Source organism: Mirounga angustirostris, unplaced genomic scaffold, assembly GCF_029215605.1.
Source record: "Mirounga angustirostris isolate CCGP_5_RB_7025 unplaced genomic scaffold, mMirAng1.0.hap1 SCAF_2, whole genome shotgun sequence".
NCBI lineage: Eukaryota > Metazoa > Chordata > Mammalia > Carnivora > Phocidae > Mirounga > Mirounga angustirostris.
Genome location: NW_026991710.1, coordinates 79,810,167 through 79,826,515, shown reverse-complemented (window position 1 = coordinate 79,826,515; position 16,349 = coordinate 79,810,167). Strand labels below are relative to the sequence as shown.

At 36.2% G+C, this 16,349-nt stretch overlaps 1 protein-coding gene across 1 annotated transcript in view; it reads left to right on the top strand.

The window, feature by feature from the left end:
- Positions 1-3,856: 3,856 nt before the first annotated feature.
- Positions 3,857-16,349, top strand: part of STPG2 (sperm tail PG-rich repeat containing 2) — a 325,579-nt gene continuing 313,086 nt past the window's right edge. Inside the window, exons 1-2 of the mRNA XM_064582835.1 lie at positions 3,857-3,974; positions 15,747-15,859. Coding sequence (XP_064438905.1) covers positions 3,866-3,974; positions 15,747-15,859 — 222 coding nt within the window. The 5' untranslated portion in view covers positions 3,857-3,865. The remainder of the gene's footprint in view (positions 3,975-15,746; positions 15,860-16,349) is intronic.

The window sequence follows — 16,349 nt, the reverse complement described above, 5'->3', positions numbered from 1 at the left end:
TGTGAAAGTAGGGCACAGTTGGGAATATGTCCCTTATAATGTCCCTTATAATATGAGAACAGGTCTAGAGGGGTCCTGGTGACTCAGTCGATTAAGTGTTCGACTCTTGATATCAGCTCAGGTCTCAAGCTCGGGGTCATGAGTTCAAGCCCCACATTGGAGCATACTTAAAAAAAAAAAAAGAAGAAGAAGAAAACAGGTCTAGAGTCAAATTGACTAGCTTGAAATCCAGCTCTGTTATTCATTAACTATGTGATATTGGGTGAGAAATTTAATGGCTTTCAGCATACTAATAAAGATATTAATAGAACCTACCTCATGAGTTATATGAGAAATGATTTAGATTATTCATATAAGGTGCTTCACACAGTGCTAGCATATAATAGGCGCTCAAGGAATGTAAGTGAAAAAAATCAGGTGGTCACTGATAACATCGTATAATTTTTAAAATACATTTCATGAAATTCTGATATTTCAGAATCATATTAAGTCTGCAGTTTAGAGAAACAAATTTATGTTAAACAAAATACTGAACATAAAATATATTTTGTAAGCTTTGAATGATTATATAAGTATTTTTACCATTTTAACTTGAATGCATATCACTTTACAATGTGACCACTAATAACACTGACAAAGTACATTCTGTTGTATAATACATACCAAGTGATGTATTACTATTATTTGATTTTTATTTTTACAAAAAGCAAAACAATGGAAACCAAATCATAATGGGCTGAAGAAATTAGTTTTCAAAACCAATTGTTTTATAATATTTATAAGGTATTTAAAGCTATTGAAGGCAGAATTCCCACACCTCATGCAATACTGCAGATATCACCTGCTATCTACTTAATCCTCAGAATGTTATAAGGAAAAATTGGTGACTATGGAGTTCTTCACTGTAGCTAACATATTTGATAAAGAATCAATCTGATTTATTCAAACTTCATTTTAAAGTTTATTCTAGTGGTAGCCAACATGGAGGAATGGAAAGAACCCAAATTTTGTAGTCAAATAAATCTTAGCTCAAACATAGGTTCCATTTTTTACTAATACCATGGAAATAGTTGTATAAGGTGGTTAATTAGCATTAAGACTATTTTGCAGGAACTGAGAAATGCTGAACCAAATTCTTTATTTTGTCTTTATATGTAATTATAATTCTGTGTTAATGTATTTTTTTCTGCAGCACATTCATTCTAAACTATTCAGGAAATACTATAATGAGAGATAATGAAAAAGATTTACAGCTCTCATTTAAAAAGATTTTCCAATTCTGAAATATGGTGTATCATTCTTGTTATTGAATCATAAGAAGGAAATAATAGCTGGGAAAGGTGGAAAGAACAGCCACAGTGACCAAGGAAATAAAGGAAGGATTTTCACACTAAAAACTTTTTAAAGAAAGACTCTGTGTTAAGAATGGAGATTGTTAGAGACTCCAAGTATTAAAAAATTATAAAGATTGTAGAGGTTGTACCTTTGTTTAGATACAGAGGTGTGTTATTTAGATAGGATCTGGTCACAAGACCCAGCAACATTAGAGTTCTGCCATTCATCAGCTACCCTTCTGTGAGGTCCTTGAGAAAAGAACATGCACTGAGGAGGCAGGCAAGATAGAAAAACACTGTATTTGTAGCTGGTACAAAGGTATTAAGGTCACAAAGTCCTGCTTAGAGATCTGCAAATAAGCTAGGATAGACTCTATGAAGAACTCTTTCCGTCTAAATTAGGGTAGGCTCACTGGCCAAAAATAAAATCAAGACAAAAAGCAGATAAACTCTGCTTTATCACTTCCATTACCAATCTCAAACCCAAATCTACCCAAGGAAAGAGAAATCAAGGCCACAAGAGACATGAACAGCCAGAAGGAGGTTGTCAGTCCACACCAGTGTCTACTACAAAGATGGCCTAGACCTGAATTTGCTTTCTGGGTTTCTATTTTTGTTTGGGTCAAGGGAAAATGAAGTCCTTAAGGAATGTCCACCAATAGAAAGCTAATTTACAGCACCACTGGATCATCCTCCAAGGCATACAGATATTTCTCTTTTTGCCTCTGTGACTCTTTTCATACTGTATCATAAAATCTAGTTTTTAATCTGGTTTAGTTTAATCTAGTTTAAATCTGGTTCTAGATCTCAATGGGTATCTGTTGAAGCTTGGGAAACTAAAGTTTAAATAACTTTGAGAAAACTATGAGGCTTTCTGCAAGCATGCAAGGAGAAATGAAGTCAACGAGAAAGGATTACGGATCAGCATCTAGTTTCTTAGTAGGAAGAGGTGGGTTCCAAAGTCCTGCAGTAGTTTTTTTATTTTATACATCTCTCTTGTCACCTCATATTATGGCTAATACACATCTCTTTCCCCATTCCATAAAGAATGCCCGAGGCTGAACTTTGTTGTATCTTTGTATCCCCATAGCCTAGCAGCAGTCTATAATATATGCCCATATATATATATATATATAATTTGCCAATATGTGTTTTTTAAGTAAATAATTATTCAGCTAGCTACTGAGTAGGAAAAAGAAAAAGGCACTACAGATATATCCTTTAGAAGCAGATAGCTTTGTATGGAGAGCATTCTAACCTATATGGAACAATTGTCACAATAAATGACCCACAGAATTGGGTATCAAGTCATATTCTATAGAATATAAATACTATAAAAATTTGTAGTAGATACAAGTTAAAGTACTGTAGCTCATTTGGGGGTGAGGTATGGTCAAGGCAGTATTTATTTAAGCCTTTAAGGGTGATTAGACTGTGGAAGGGATTCTTGCTGAAAAAAACTGCCAGAGACCACTTTAAGGTGGATTCTGACATAGACTCCTTAAGACCTTTGCACAAGCCAGGTTCCTTCGGCCTAAGGTTAAGAGACCCATTGGTTCTGGGGGGTGGACTGGGCTTTCTCAAGCCCTTGCTTACAAACAGAGTGAGTCAGTGTTGCCGTTGCCTGGCATGAGACAACAAACACAGCTTTCTGTTACCTGCCCTTTGCGTTGCTTCGGTTGGTGAGCTTTTCCTCTCCTTCCTCGGGTTCTCTGTTTCTTGTCACCACCACTTCCTGAGATTCTCTTCGTAGTTTGGATTATCTGTACGATAGAGTCAGAGGCGTTTTCCTTTGAGGGTGCGAACGTGGTTGTAGTAGGAGTGGGTGCTGAGCTTGCAGAACCCAGGCTCTGCTTGGAGAGAATGGTTTTTTCTTTCACAGTTTTTGCTAGTGTCTTCCCTGCCGCTCTAACTGGTTTATAGCGGAAAGGGATCACGGTCAAGTGAGCTCTAACTCCTTCTAGCGTGTTTTCTAGAGCTTTTCCGACGAGCACAAGACTTAAAGCTGTGGGGGCCGCAAGAGGAACTCCCAGGTTCCCCGGCTCCTCTGTTCGGTACGCGGTGAGCGTAGGGCGGAAGGAGGCGGGACGTCCGCAGCCCCGCGCGCAAGTTCGGAGAGCTTGGCCACCAGGGAGGAGCACTTCGACCCCTCGCTCCTAGAGACTTCCGGGGCGGAGAGAAATGGGCGGAGGGAAGACCGGAAGTACAGGGACGGGCGCCTACTTTATAATCTCCTTTCGCGGCGGAGCACTTCACTCTCACCTGGGGAACAGATAGATGGTTGTGCGGGATATCTTATCCTGGTCGCGCTCCCTTTCACTTCACCACCGGGCTATAAATTGACCTAGGGAAAATCTGACCCCAATGAGCAGGTGGGAGATAGCCTCTATGGTAGTTGGTCCATTTATTCAAATTCTCCTCGACCTTCTTCAGACTGTCGTCAGCTTCCTTTTGCTCCACACCTCTCGTCACCTTGTTTTTACCCTTTTACAGCTGCGGTTCCTCCCGCCCTGTCCCACCCTCCCACAATTATGTATGATCGAGCTCCCCGCTTGCTCAGATTGGTTGAAGGTGGCAGCACTGAGGAGCATGTGGGTCCTGGAACTTACCAGGTACCTTTCCTGAAGGAGCAGGCAACAGGTAAGAGGTAGGGAAAGGCAAGCCTTCTGTGACAGGCACCTCACTTTCAGCCAGGCCCGCTTCTGTGTACTTGTTAAACATAATGCTACCACTTCATAAGTGTAACAAAACATAAAATAGGCAGGGAAAATACTCTCCTAATTTTACAGGTGATAAATGGTAAAATCATTTGTCGCATTTCACAAGGTCAGTAAGCGTATGGCTAGGACTTTTGATGCTACAATGGTTATCTCCATCCTACTTTCACTTGTACAGGTTAAATCTCGGATTTTGATTTCCTGGCTCTGATGACTATATGAGTCCCAAATCCTGTGTTATTTCTTACCGTCTGCTGTTTCTTTGTAGTCCTGTCTGCTTCACTCACACACCTTTGCTACCATTAACTAGAGACACGTCATTTACTAAAGTGTAACTTTTATATTTCTAGTTTGCAGTATGATTTAAAGATAGTCCCGTGTATTTTTTGATAGATGCTTCCTAACTGGCCATATCCATCTTCTTTTTGAACATACTAATGAGAGCCCACATTTGGGGGGGGGGGGGAGCTATACTTGAAGAGATGGAGTGGGAATGGATAATTTAAATAATTACTTGAAATAATTATTTTCTCTCATTTGCAGTTAGTGACTTAGGGGAAGCATTTAACAAATACTTATAATTTGCTTTCTGCTTTTTCTAATTTGATGATTTTGTGGAGCTTACTACCATCCAAATTATAGTTTTTCCCTTGTTAATCTGCATTTCCCCTATTGTTACACTCTATTTTTAAACAAATGCCATTACTGTGTTTACATGACTGATGACATTAGGATATTAGGTTGATTTAAGTTTCTTTGGGTGGAGTGCAGATTTGTCATTGTTTTAATTTTTGAATTTTACTGCTTTTCAGCATCTGATATCAATATCAGTGTTCTTGGAGCCTATGTCTGTATTTAATACAATTGAATTGTTAGAGACATTAACCTCCCTAACAATGTATTAACCACCGACCACCACCCAAAATACTTATACCTGTGATGCTTTTCAATCCTTATTTTATTTTGACACAGCTGACCACTGTCTTTAGAAATATTTCTTCCCCTGGTATTTATAACATCATCATTTTTTCCTGGTTCTTTTTCCTGTTATCGTCTTGCAACAGTGCCTGATGCATGGTTAGGACCTAATCATTAACATTTGTTAAACGTTGAATAAGGCAATCATTTTTCTCCTCGACAATCAATCCTTCATTGTCTTCATTGTCAGGTGATTATTTTTCTAAAGGTCTTTTAAATGTTTATATAGTGTGTTTTCTGTCCTTTGCTGGTTTCTTTTCTAGTGCACTTTCTTGTTCAAATCCATGACTTTGACTACTGTCCCTATTCTGATTCTGATTCATCCCAGAAGAAAGTCTTTAGAGATATAGGTGATTTATATCTCTAAGATGAACTTTCTCCTAATCTTAGGGCCTTCTTATTGCCATTACTTTTTTGAACATCTTTATTTGGGTAGTCTCTGACATCTGAAACTCCCAAGTGTCTGAGTTCATCATTTCCCCCATCATTACTAGCCCCTTTGAAAAATTCCCTATCAGTCAATTATAAATTTTAAACTTTGGAATTATTCTAGACTTCTCTGACTGACCACGCTCATTGATCATTAAGATCTATTGATTCTATCTTCTCATTGTCTCTTAAATTAGTTCCTTTTCTTCGTGTAACTTCCCTTGACTGTTCAGGGCTCATTATTTCTATTCTGAATTAAACCAATAAAATATTGCTGTTTTCCTCTATTTCAGTTTTCAACTTCTCTCTTATAGCTAAAGTGATCTTCCTAGGATATAATTATGTTATTTGTTTAAAAAAAATCCTTTTAACATTAAGGTTAAAATCTGAACTACTTAGCATAGTGAATAAGATTCTTCATGGTCTGATCCCTTACCTGGCCTCCCACATTCTCTCTCACCTATACCCAACACAGCCCCACATACATATCAGCAGTTTCAACTTTGCATTTTCTAGAAGTTCATGCTCACTCCCCTTCACGCTTTTGTAGCTGCTGATACTTTGCCTAGTGTGCTCTTCCTTCCTCATCTGGCTGAGTCCTACTTACTCTTTTAGACTCAGGAAAAGTGAAATTGTTCTTTGACTCTACTATTTCTCAAGTCTTTCTTTGACTTCTTAATGACACTTTTGTAGCACTTTGATACTATATCTTAATTATCTGTTAACTATCTGGCTGCCACACTAAATGTGATTCTCTTAGAGGCAATAGCCATGATCATTACTGCTGTTCTCAGTTTTTAGCTCAATACCATAACCCTTAGATGCTTAATTAAAAAAAAAAAAAAAACCAATGGTAATTCTTGGAATAAAATTTTTAAAAAGTCTAATGAGCTACACATAGAATTAAAAACTCACTTCATGACTTATGTGAACTCTGCTTAGAGAGCAGTAAGTGGGGTGTTGCAAGGCCCTTCTTTTACTGTTTTATAGAATTTTGCCTTGCTGAACTATGAAAGAAACTAGGAAATTCTATGCTTGGCCACTCAAAGCAGCTGTATCCTGTTGAGCCCTGTTTTAGCAATACTCAGTGACAACAGGCTGATAATTAATAGAAGGTACAAGTATCATTTCTTTACTGGATAATTTAAAAGTAGCTATTATCTCTTTCCTAGGTTCATTCTATTTTACCCCTCTTTAAGATCAGCAAACACTGGTTTGTGCAGAAATATACACAGTTATTTCAATTAAGGGTCAGGTAGATTTTATAGAGTATGATGTAGGAAGAATAGGTGTTGGGACTTTATATAACTTGTTACCTTGAACCACAGAAGAGCAGAGGACCTTAGAATCTTAGATCTTCAAGAGAAAGATGCAAATACTCGTTATTCCCAACTTTTCTCTTTCCTAATTACCACTCTCGTACTACTGTAGCCTGCTTGGTCAATCCTCCAGTGTATTATTTTCACATTTTCCTCAGGAAATTCTTTTCACCCCAGTCTGCAAACTTCATTGCCTCAGCCTTCAGCCATTTAATCAGAGAGACTCTTTTAACCCAGGATTTGCAGCCTAAAAAGAACAGGACTGAGCTGCTCTGATTTCATGAGTAGGAGAGAGAATGGATATTCCAATTCCAGATTATTGAGAACTATTCCTGACTTTCTCACATTTATCTAAGAAGGAAGGGTATTTTTTCTCATCAAAGCAAATTTTCTCCAGAGACAACCAGCCTAGTAAAATATAAAAACAGTCTGTTTAGTAATGTGACTTTTCCTGGCATATTGTGCTAAGGAGAATTTAATTGCTTTTTGAACTTGATTTACATAATAAATGGCACCCTACATCAGCTGTATATTGGTTATCTATATTGGTTCTGTATCAGTTATCTAAGCTGGGTAACACCAGCTCCTAAATATACTCTCTCCCAGATTTCTTCTTTGATGGAGGAGTGGTTAGCTTTACCTGCCACAGAAACATGAGCAGTCCATGGTCTTGCACTTGTGCCTATGAGCTTATGCCACCAATAATGATTTATCTTATTAGCCAGTCAGAATTTAGGGAGACAATCTCAGGAAATGGAATCTGTCTTTAAGTTTAAATAAACTATACATATGTGATTGCTGTATATGTTGATGTCCCTGAAGATGAGTATGTTTCAAAGGTCTAGTTATTGCTTTTATCTGAAGAATGACCTTTTTGTTTTGTGGCAGTAGCTGTGGCTATAGAACTTGCCCTTTAATCACATGCTGCCCACCTTCTTTCTCAGAATGGACTATCTTTTATTGCTTCATGCCAGTTCGATTTATCTTCTGCTGTTGGTGCCTCAAACTCAATATTTCCCAAACTGAACTTCTTTCTTTCTTTTCAAATATTTCCTTCTCCTGTATTCTTAATTTCTTCTTTCTACCTGACAGTTTGATTTATCATTCATAGTTGGCACTTTATATGCCAATATATCCATATGTCCCAAACCAAACCTTTTATCTCATACTCCACTAACCCTAATTCCCCAGAACCTTCTTCTTCTATATTTTATACCTTAATTATTGGCAGCACTGTTTGTAGTATAATTATTTATTTTTCTGGCTTTCCCACTATTGGAGGCCAGAGTTTTAACTTATTCGTTATTATACCCTCACTGCCTCTCTCCACACACAATAAAGCATTCACTATTGTTGAATGAATGACTAAAGGTGTAGTTTAGAATATCACCTATGAATTCTATATTTATTTACTAATATGCAGGGCACTATGATAGGGTGGCCAAACATCTTTTTTTTTTTTTTTTTAAAGATTTTATTTATTTGAGAGAGAGAGAATGAGAGACAGAGAGCATGAGAGGAAGGAGGGTCAGAGGGAGAAGCAGACTCCCTGCCAAGCAGGGAGCCCGATGTGGGACTCGATCCTGGGACTCCAGGATCATGACCTGAGCCGAAGGCAGTCACTTAACCAACTGAGCCACCCAGGCGCCCTAAACATCTTGATTTATATGGGAATGTCCTGGTTTTAGCACTAAAAGTTCTATGTCCTGAGCATGCTAGGACAGTTTGCCACTCTAAATGTAAACATTATGTATACAGTTATGAATAAAACAGACCAGTCCTTCTTTCATGGAGCTAATCAGTATAAACACTTTAATTTTCTTGTGGTTTTACTTGAGGTCAGTATTTCATATAAACTTTTAGCCTATTGGGGGGCCTGGGTGGCTCAGTTGTTAAGCGTCTGCCTTCGGCTCAGGTCATGATCCCAGGGTCCTGGGATTGAGCCCCGTATCAGGCTCCCTGCTCAGTGGGAAAGCCTGCTTCTCCCTCTCTCACTCCCCCTGCTTGTGTTCCCTTTCTTGCTGTGTCTCTCTCTGTTAAATAAATAAATAAAATCTTTAAAAAACCCCCCAAACTTTTAGCTTATTGATGAAAGATTCTATATAATTAATTTTGGAAAGCTTCAATGAAGATTTTATGAGTACTGGCTTTCTTGAATACATGGGGCTATTGTGTGTTTTTTTGTTTTTTCTTTTCCATTTTTCTATGAATTTCAGTATTTTGCAATTAATTTCACACTTGTTTAGGTAGATTCAGTTAGAATCTCTGCCATGGTGTTAGGACATCTGCCTAAGAACTAGTCTGAACTTAACTTTCTTAGTTTTCATATTTATCTCACATTACCTCATATTGTATGAACCTAAATTAAAAAACTCAAAAAACTTTTACTTGTAAGATTAAACACTTCATGTAGAAAATTGTATAAAAATTATGGCATCAAAAGTAAATACTCAAGAAATATAATATTGCCCAATTTCCCTTTCAATTATACCTTCTTTCCTCTCCCCTACAGGTAAGCACTGTAATGATTTTTATGGCAATTATTTCCTTGCTGATCTTTATTGATTATTAAATCCTGTTGATGAAATGACCCCTTTATCATAATGCAATGTCTCTCATCTCTAGTATTCGTTGTTCAAGATCTGCTTTGTCTGATTTTAATGTAGTCAGTTCAGCTTCCTTTGATTCATGGATGCACGGTATATCTTTTCCATCCTTTTATTTTTAACTTCTAGGTCTTTAGGGGCGCCTGGGTGGCTCAGTCGTTAAGTGTCTGCCTTCGGCTCAGGTCATGATCCCAGAGTCCTGGGATTGAGCCCTGCATCGGGCTCCCTGCTTGGTGGGAAGCCTGCTTCTCCCTCTCCCACTCCCCCTGCTTGTGTTCCCTCTCTTGCTGTCTCTCTCTCTCTCAAATAAATAAATAAAATCTTTAAAAAAAACCACACACAAAAAGAACACTTCTATGTCTTTATGTGTGATGAGGGTTTTCTGTCTATAGCATAAAGTTAGGTCTTACTTTTTTATCCAAATTGACATCCTCTGCCTTTTATATTGGGGTGTTTAGAACTTTTCTATTTAATTTAATTATCAATATTGTTGTGTTTAAATTTACTCTCTTGATATTTGTTTTCTATTTATCTCATCTCTTCTTTGTTTCTCTTTTCTCTTATCCCTACCTTTGTTGAATGAGTTTAGTTGTTTTTTTTTAATTTTTTTAAATGATTTTGTTTTTACCTCTGCTATTGCTTTACTAGCTATACTTCTTTATTTTTTAGTGGTTGTTCTGGGGTTTACAATATACATCTCTAACCTATCACAGTCTACCTTCAAATAATATTGTACCACTACTTCACATATAGTATATGAAGCTTACAAGAGTGTGCTTCCATTTCTCCCATCTCATCTTTTGTGCTATTGTGGTCAGATACTCTACTTCTATATATGCTATAATCTCACAATAATTTGAAATTATTTTTGCTTTAAATAGTTATTTTTCAAGAGATTAAGAATTGAAAAAAATATCTGTTATTAACTCACATAAAATTTGTCATTAACACTATCAGTGTATTTTTTTTAAAGTTTTTATTTAAGTAATTTTGATACCCACTGTGGGGCTTGAACTCATGACCCCCGATCAAAAGTCGCATGCCCTTCTGACTGAGCCAGCCAGGTGCCCCATACCAGTGTACTTTTCATTTCAGAAGTTTGATTCGGTATTTTTATATCTTCCCTTTATCTCCTCATCATGTTCATTTTTCTTCTACCTTGTTGAACATATGGAGAATATTTATAATAGATATTTTAGTGTTCTTTTTAAAAAAAATATTTATTTTTATTTAAATTTAATTAACATATAATGTATTATTGGTTTCAGAGGTAGAGGTCAGTGATTCATCAGTCTTATATAATACCCAGGGCTCATTACATAACATGCCCTCCTTAATGTCCATCACCCAGTTATCTCATCCCCCCACCTTTCTCTCCTCCAGCAACCCTATTTGTTTCCTATGCTTAAGAGTCTCTTATGGTTTGTCTCCCTCTCTGATTTCATCTTATTTTATTTTTCCCTCTCTTCCCCTATGATCCTCTTTTTGTTTCTTAAATTCCACATATCAGTGAGATCATATGATAATTGTCTTTCTCTGATTGACTTATTTCCCTTAGCATAATGCCTTCTAGTTCCATCCATGTTGTTGCACATGGCAAGATTTCTTTTTTTTTTTTTTTTTGATGGCTGGGTAGTATTCCATTGTATATAGATACCACATCTTCTTTATCCATTCATCTGTCGATGAACATCTGGGCTCTTTCCAGTTTAGCTATAGTGGACATTGCTGCTATAAACATTGGAATGTAGGAGCCCCTTCCATTCACTATATTTGTATCTTTGGGGTAAATACCCAGTAGTGGAATTGCTGGGGACCCTCCATACTGTTTTCCAGAGTGGCTGCACCAGCTTGCATTCCCACCAACAGTGCGGGAGGGTTCCCCTTTCTCCGCTCCCTCGCCAATATCTGTCATTTCCTGACTTGTTAATTTTAGCCATTCTGACTGGTGTGAGGTGGTCTCATTGTGGTTTTGATTTGTAGTTCCCTGATGCCGAGTGATGTTGAGCACTTTTTCATGTGTCTGTTGGCCATTTTGGATGTCCCTTTGGAAAAGTGTCTGTTCATGTCGTCTGCCCATTTCTTGATTGGATTATTGTTCTTTGGGTGTTGAGTTTGATAAGTTCTTTATAGATTTTAGATAGTAGCCCTTTATCTGTTATGTCATTTGCAGATATTTTCTCCTATTCTGTTGGTTGTCTTTTGGTTTTGTCGAATGTTTCCTTTGCTGTGCAAAAGCTTTTTATCTTGATGAAGTCCCAATAGTTCATTTTTGCCTGTTTCCCCAGCCTTTGGAGATGTGCCTAGCAAGAAGTTGCTGTGGCCAAGGTCGAAGAGGTTGCTGCCTGTGTTCTCCTCAAAGATTTTGATGGATTCCTGTCTCACATTGAGGTCTTTCATACATTTTGAGTCTATTTTTGTGTCTGGTGTAAGGAAATGGTCCAGTTTCATTCTTCTGCATGTGGCTGTCCAATTTTCCCAACAACATTTGTTGAAGAGACTGTCTTTTTTCTATTTGATATTCTTTCCTGCTTTGTGGAAGATTAGTTGACTATAGAGTTGAGGGTCCATTTCTGGGCTCTCTATTCTGTTCCATTGATCTATGTGTCTGTTTTTATGCCACTACCATACTGTCTTGATAATTATAGCTTTGTAATAGAGCTTGAAGTCCGGGGTTTTGATGCCACCAGCTTTGGTTTTCTTTTTCAACATTCCTTTGGCTATTCAGGGTCTTTTCTGGTTCCATACAAATTTTAGGATGATTTGTTCCAGCTCTGTGAAAAAAGTTGATGATATTTTGATAGGGATTGCATTGAATGTGTAGATTGCTCTAGGTAGCATAGACATTTTAACAATATTTGTTTTTCCAACCCATGAGCATGGAATGTCTTTCCATTTCTTTGTTTCATTTTCAATTTTCTTCGTCAATGTTTTATAGTCTTTGAAGTACAGGTCTTTCATTGCTTTCATTAAGTTTATTCCTAGGTATCTTATTATTTTTGATGTAGTTGCAAGCAGGATTGTTTTCTTGATTTCTCTGTCTGCTGCTTCATTATTGGTGTATAGAAATGCAATAGATTTCTATAGATTGATTTTGTATCCTGCAACTTGACTGAATATCATTTATCAGTTCTAGCAGTTTTTTGGTGGAGTTTTTAGGATTTTCTATACGTTGTATCAAATCGTCTGCAAATAGTGAAAGTTTTACTTCTTCCTTACCAATTTGGATGCCTTTTATTTCTTTGAATTGTCTGATTGCTGTGGCTAAGATTACAGTATATGTTGAATAAAAGTGGTGAGAGTGCACATCCTGTTTTGTTCCTGACATTAGAGGGAAAGATCTCAGTTTGTCCCCATTAAGGATGATTTTAGCTGTGAGTTTTTCATATATGGCCTCTACTATACTGAAGTATGTTCCCTCTAAATCTACTTTGTTGAGGGCTTTTATTACGAATGCGTATTGTACTTTGTCAAATACTTTTTTCTGCGTCTGTTGAAATGATCATATGGTTCTTATCCTTTCTCTTATTGGTATGATGTATCACGTTGATTAGTTTGTGAATACTGAACCATCCTTGTAACCTAGGAATAAATCCCACTTGTTCATGGTGAATGATTTTTTAAAATATATTGTTGGGGGCACCTGGGTGGCTCAGATGGTTAAGCGTCTGCCTTCGGCTCAGGTCATGATCCCAGGGTCCTGGGATTGAGTCCCACATCGGGCTCCCTGCTCCTTGGGAGCCTGCTTCTCCCTCTACCTCTCTCTCTCTGTTTCTGATGAATAAATAAATAAAATCTTAAAAAATATATATATATATTGTTGGATTCAGTTTGCTAGTGTTTTAAGGATTTTTACATCTATTTTCATCAGCGATATTGGCCTGTAGTTCTCTTTTTTTGTGGTGTCTTTATCTGATTTTGATATCAGGGTAATGCTGGCTTTATAGAATGAATTTGGAAGTTTTCTTATTGGAATAGTTTGAGAACAATAGGTATTAATTCTTCTTAAATGTTTGGTAGAATTCCCCTGTGAAGCCATCTGGTCTTGGACTTTTGTTTGTTTCGAGTTTTTGAATACTGACTCAATTTCTTTACTGGTTATCGGTCTGCTCAAATTTTCTATTTCTTTCTGTTTCAGTTTTTGTATTTATACGTTTCTAGGAATTTATCCATTTCTTCTAGGTTGTCTAATTTGTTGGCATATAGGTTTTCATAATATTCTCTTATAATTTTTTTTTAATTCTATGATGTTGGTTGTTATTTCTCCTAATTTGTGACTTTTTCTTGAGTCCTTTCTCTTTTTTTTCTTGATAAGTCTGGCTAGAAGTTTATCAATTTTATTGATTTTTTTTTTTCTCAAAGAACCAGCTCCTGGTTTTCATTGACCTGTTCTATTGTTTTATTCATTCTATATCATTTATTTCTGCTCTAATCTTTATTATTTCCTTCCTTTTGTTGGGTTTGGCTTTGTTTGTTCTTTTTCTAGCTCCTTTTGGTGTAAGGTTAGGTTATTTATTTGAGATTTTTCTTGCTTCTTGAGGTAGGCCTGTGTTGCTGTAAATTTCCTTCTTAAAACCACTTTTGCTGCATCCCAAAGACTTTGGACTATTTTGTTTTCATTTTCATGTAATTTTTGATTTCTTCTTTCATTTCTTGGTGGATCCATTCATTGTTTAATAGCACGTTATTTAACCTCCCTGTATTTGTGCTATTTCTAGATTTCTTATGGGTAATTTCTAATTTCATAGCATTGTGGTCAGAAAAAATGCATAGTATGACTTCAGTTTTTTTTTTTAAATACACTGAGATTTGTTTTGTGGCCTCATATGTGATCTATTCTGGAAAATGTTCCATGTGCATTTAAAAGAAATGTGTATTCTGCTGTTTTAGGATGGAATGTTCTGAATATATCTGTTAAATCCATCTGGTCCAGTGTGTCATTCAAGTCACTGTTTCCTTGTTGATTTTCTTTTTGGATGATTTGCCCATCAATGTAAGTGTGGTGTTAAAGTCCCCTACTATTATTGTGTTACTATCCATTATTTCCTTTATGCTTGTTATGAACTGTTTTATGTATTTGGGTGCTCCCATGTTGGGTGCATACAAATTTACAATTGTTATATTTTCTTGTTGGATTGTCCCTTTTATTATTATATAGTGTCGTTCTTGACACTGTATATATATTATCTGACACTATATATATATATATTATATATGACACTATATTATTTATAATCAAGAGATAATTCTTGATTTCAGTTGCATTTTAATAAATGTGGGCTTCAAAAGAAACACATTATTTTCTGTTTTAAAAATACTATCTTTTATTATTAGCCCAGATTAGCAAGATTTTAAACTATACTAATTATTGCCATATATTCTCACAGTAGTGTACATTTTCCTTTAGTGTATAAGATTCTCACAAATTTTGCATCCTCACTTTCATTCTTTTATTACCTGTTGAAGATAGTGGCTCTGTTCTCTCCCATATCTTCTGTGATATCTGTGTTGCTTAAAGTATATTCATTTTCTTGATACAGTTCTTGATATTTTTTATCAGTCTTTCAGAAGACTAAGTCTGTCTACTAATTTTTTTTTTAAGTTTTTATTTATTTAATCATGAGAGACAGAGAGAGAGAGGCCGAGGCAGAGGGAAAAGCAGGCTCCTCGCTGAGTAGTGAGCCCAATGCGGGACTCAATCCCAGGACCCCGGGATCATGACCTGAGTTGAAGGCAGACGCTTAGCCATCTGAGCCACCCAGGCACCCTATCTACTAAGTTTATTAACTTTGTCTAATTTTATGATAATTTGTTCCAAAGAAATTTGTATCTTAGATTTGTAAACCTTTGTTTGGGGTCAGGCAATTAAGAAATATTTACTGAGTACCAACTAGTACCAAAGCAAAGAGACATTATTAATTACTTGCTGTAAGCTCACTTTAAATTATTTCAGTCTAAGTTGTCTCTACAACTTTATATGTGCTATTCTCTATAAATAATAGATGTTGTTCCAAAATGTAAAACGCTGGGCTTCTGAGGATGAAAATATTTTATTAGCTAAACTTAATTGTTGTTTTCATTTCAACCAAATATTCTTAGAAGAAAAAAAAGGCTTTTGTTTTTTATTTCTTTAAGTATTTTTTCTGTTGTTCTGTAAGTTCTTTTACTTAATATATATTAATAAATGTTCTGCTGTTACATCAGAATTTTTAAAAAAGGAACAACTTCTGTGGCTAGCCATTAGTTCTGATAATATAGTCTCCACAGTTGAGGTTACTACATGATTTTATATATTTTGAATGCTTTTTCTCTGAAATCACTGGGACCCTATCTTATCTATCTTATATGATTTTCCTTTTATAGGTGGCTATGCACCATTCCTTTCTTTGGCTGCCAGAGAAAGTACTTTTACTGTTGCCTCTAACACTGAGAAAGCTGTTCCAGGGCCAGGACACTATAATGTTTCAGAAGCACAGGTAAATTTATAATAGTTTTTATAATTGTTGGAGTTAATAAGAATCATACTTTCTTACTCTCCTAGACTAATATGTCATTTGTCATATTTCATTTTCCCTTCATATCCTCTTTTTTCTCCTTTTAATCTATATTTTGTTATTAGAATATGAGAAAATAAAAGTGTTTATTGTTGATTGCCTGGTTGGATTTTCTCCGTTATTCTATCTATTCTATAAGACATAAAACATTGTTACATGCTTCATGGTTCTTGAGATTCTTGAATGGGAGAATAGGACTATTGAATGAATTACGGTGCATGAAAGTTGTGCAAATGATCAAGATATGTAGATGGAGGATGGCAATAGAGTGAAAATTAGTTTTTGTGCCATATTCTTAAGGTATGGCTACTCTCATTGTCTCATCTGGCTCCTATACAGTCTTGAGCGTCTATGACCAGAATATCTTTGATGATCCATTCATGTTCGGAAACAGTGGATGTAACTCCAATAT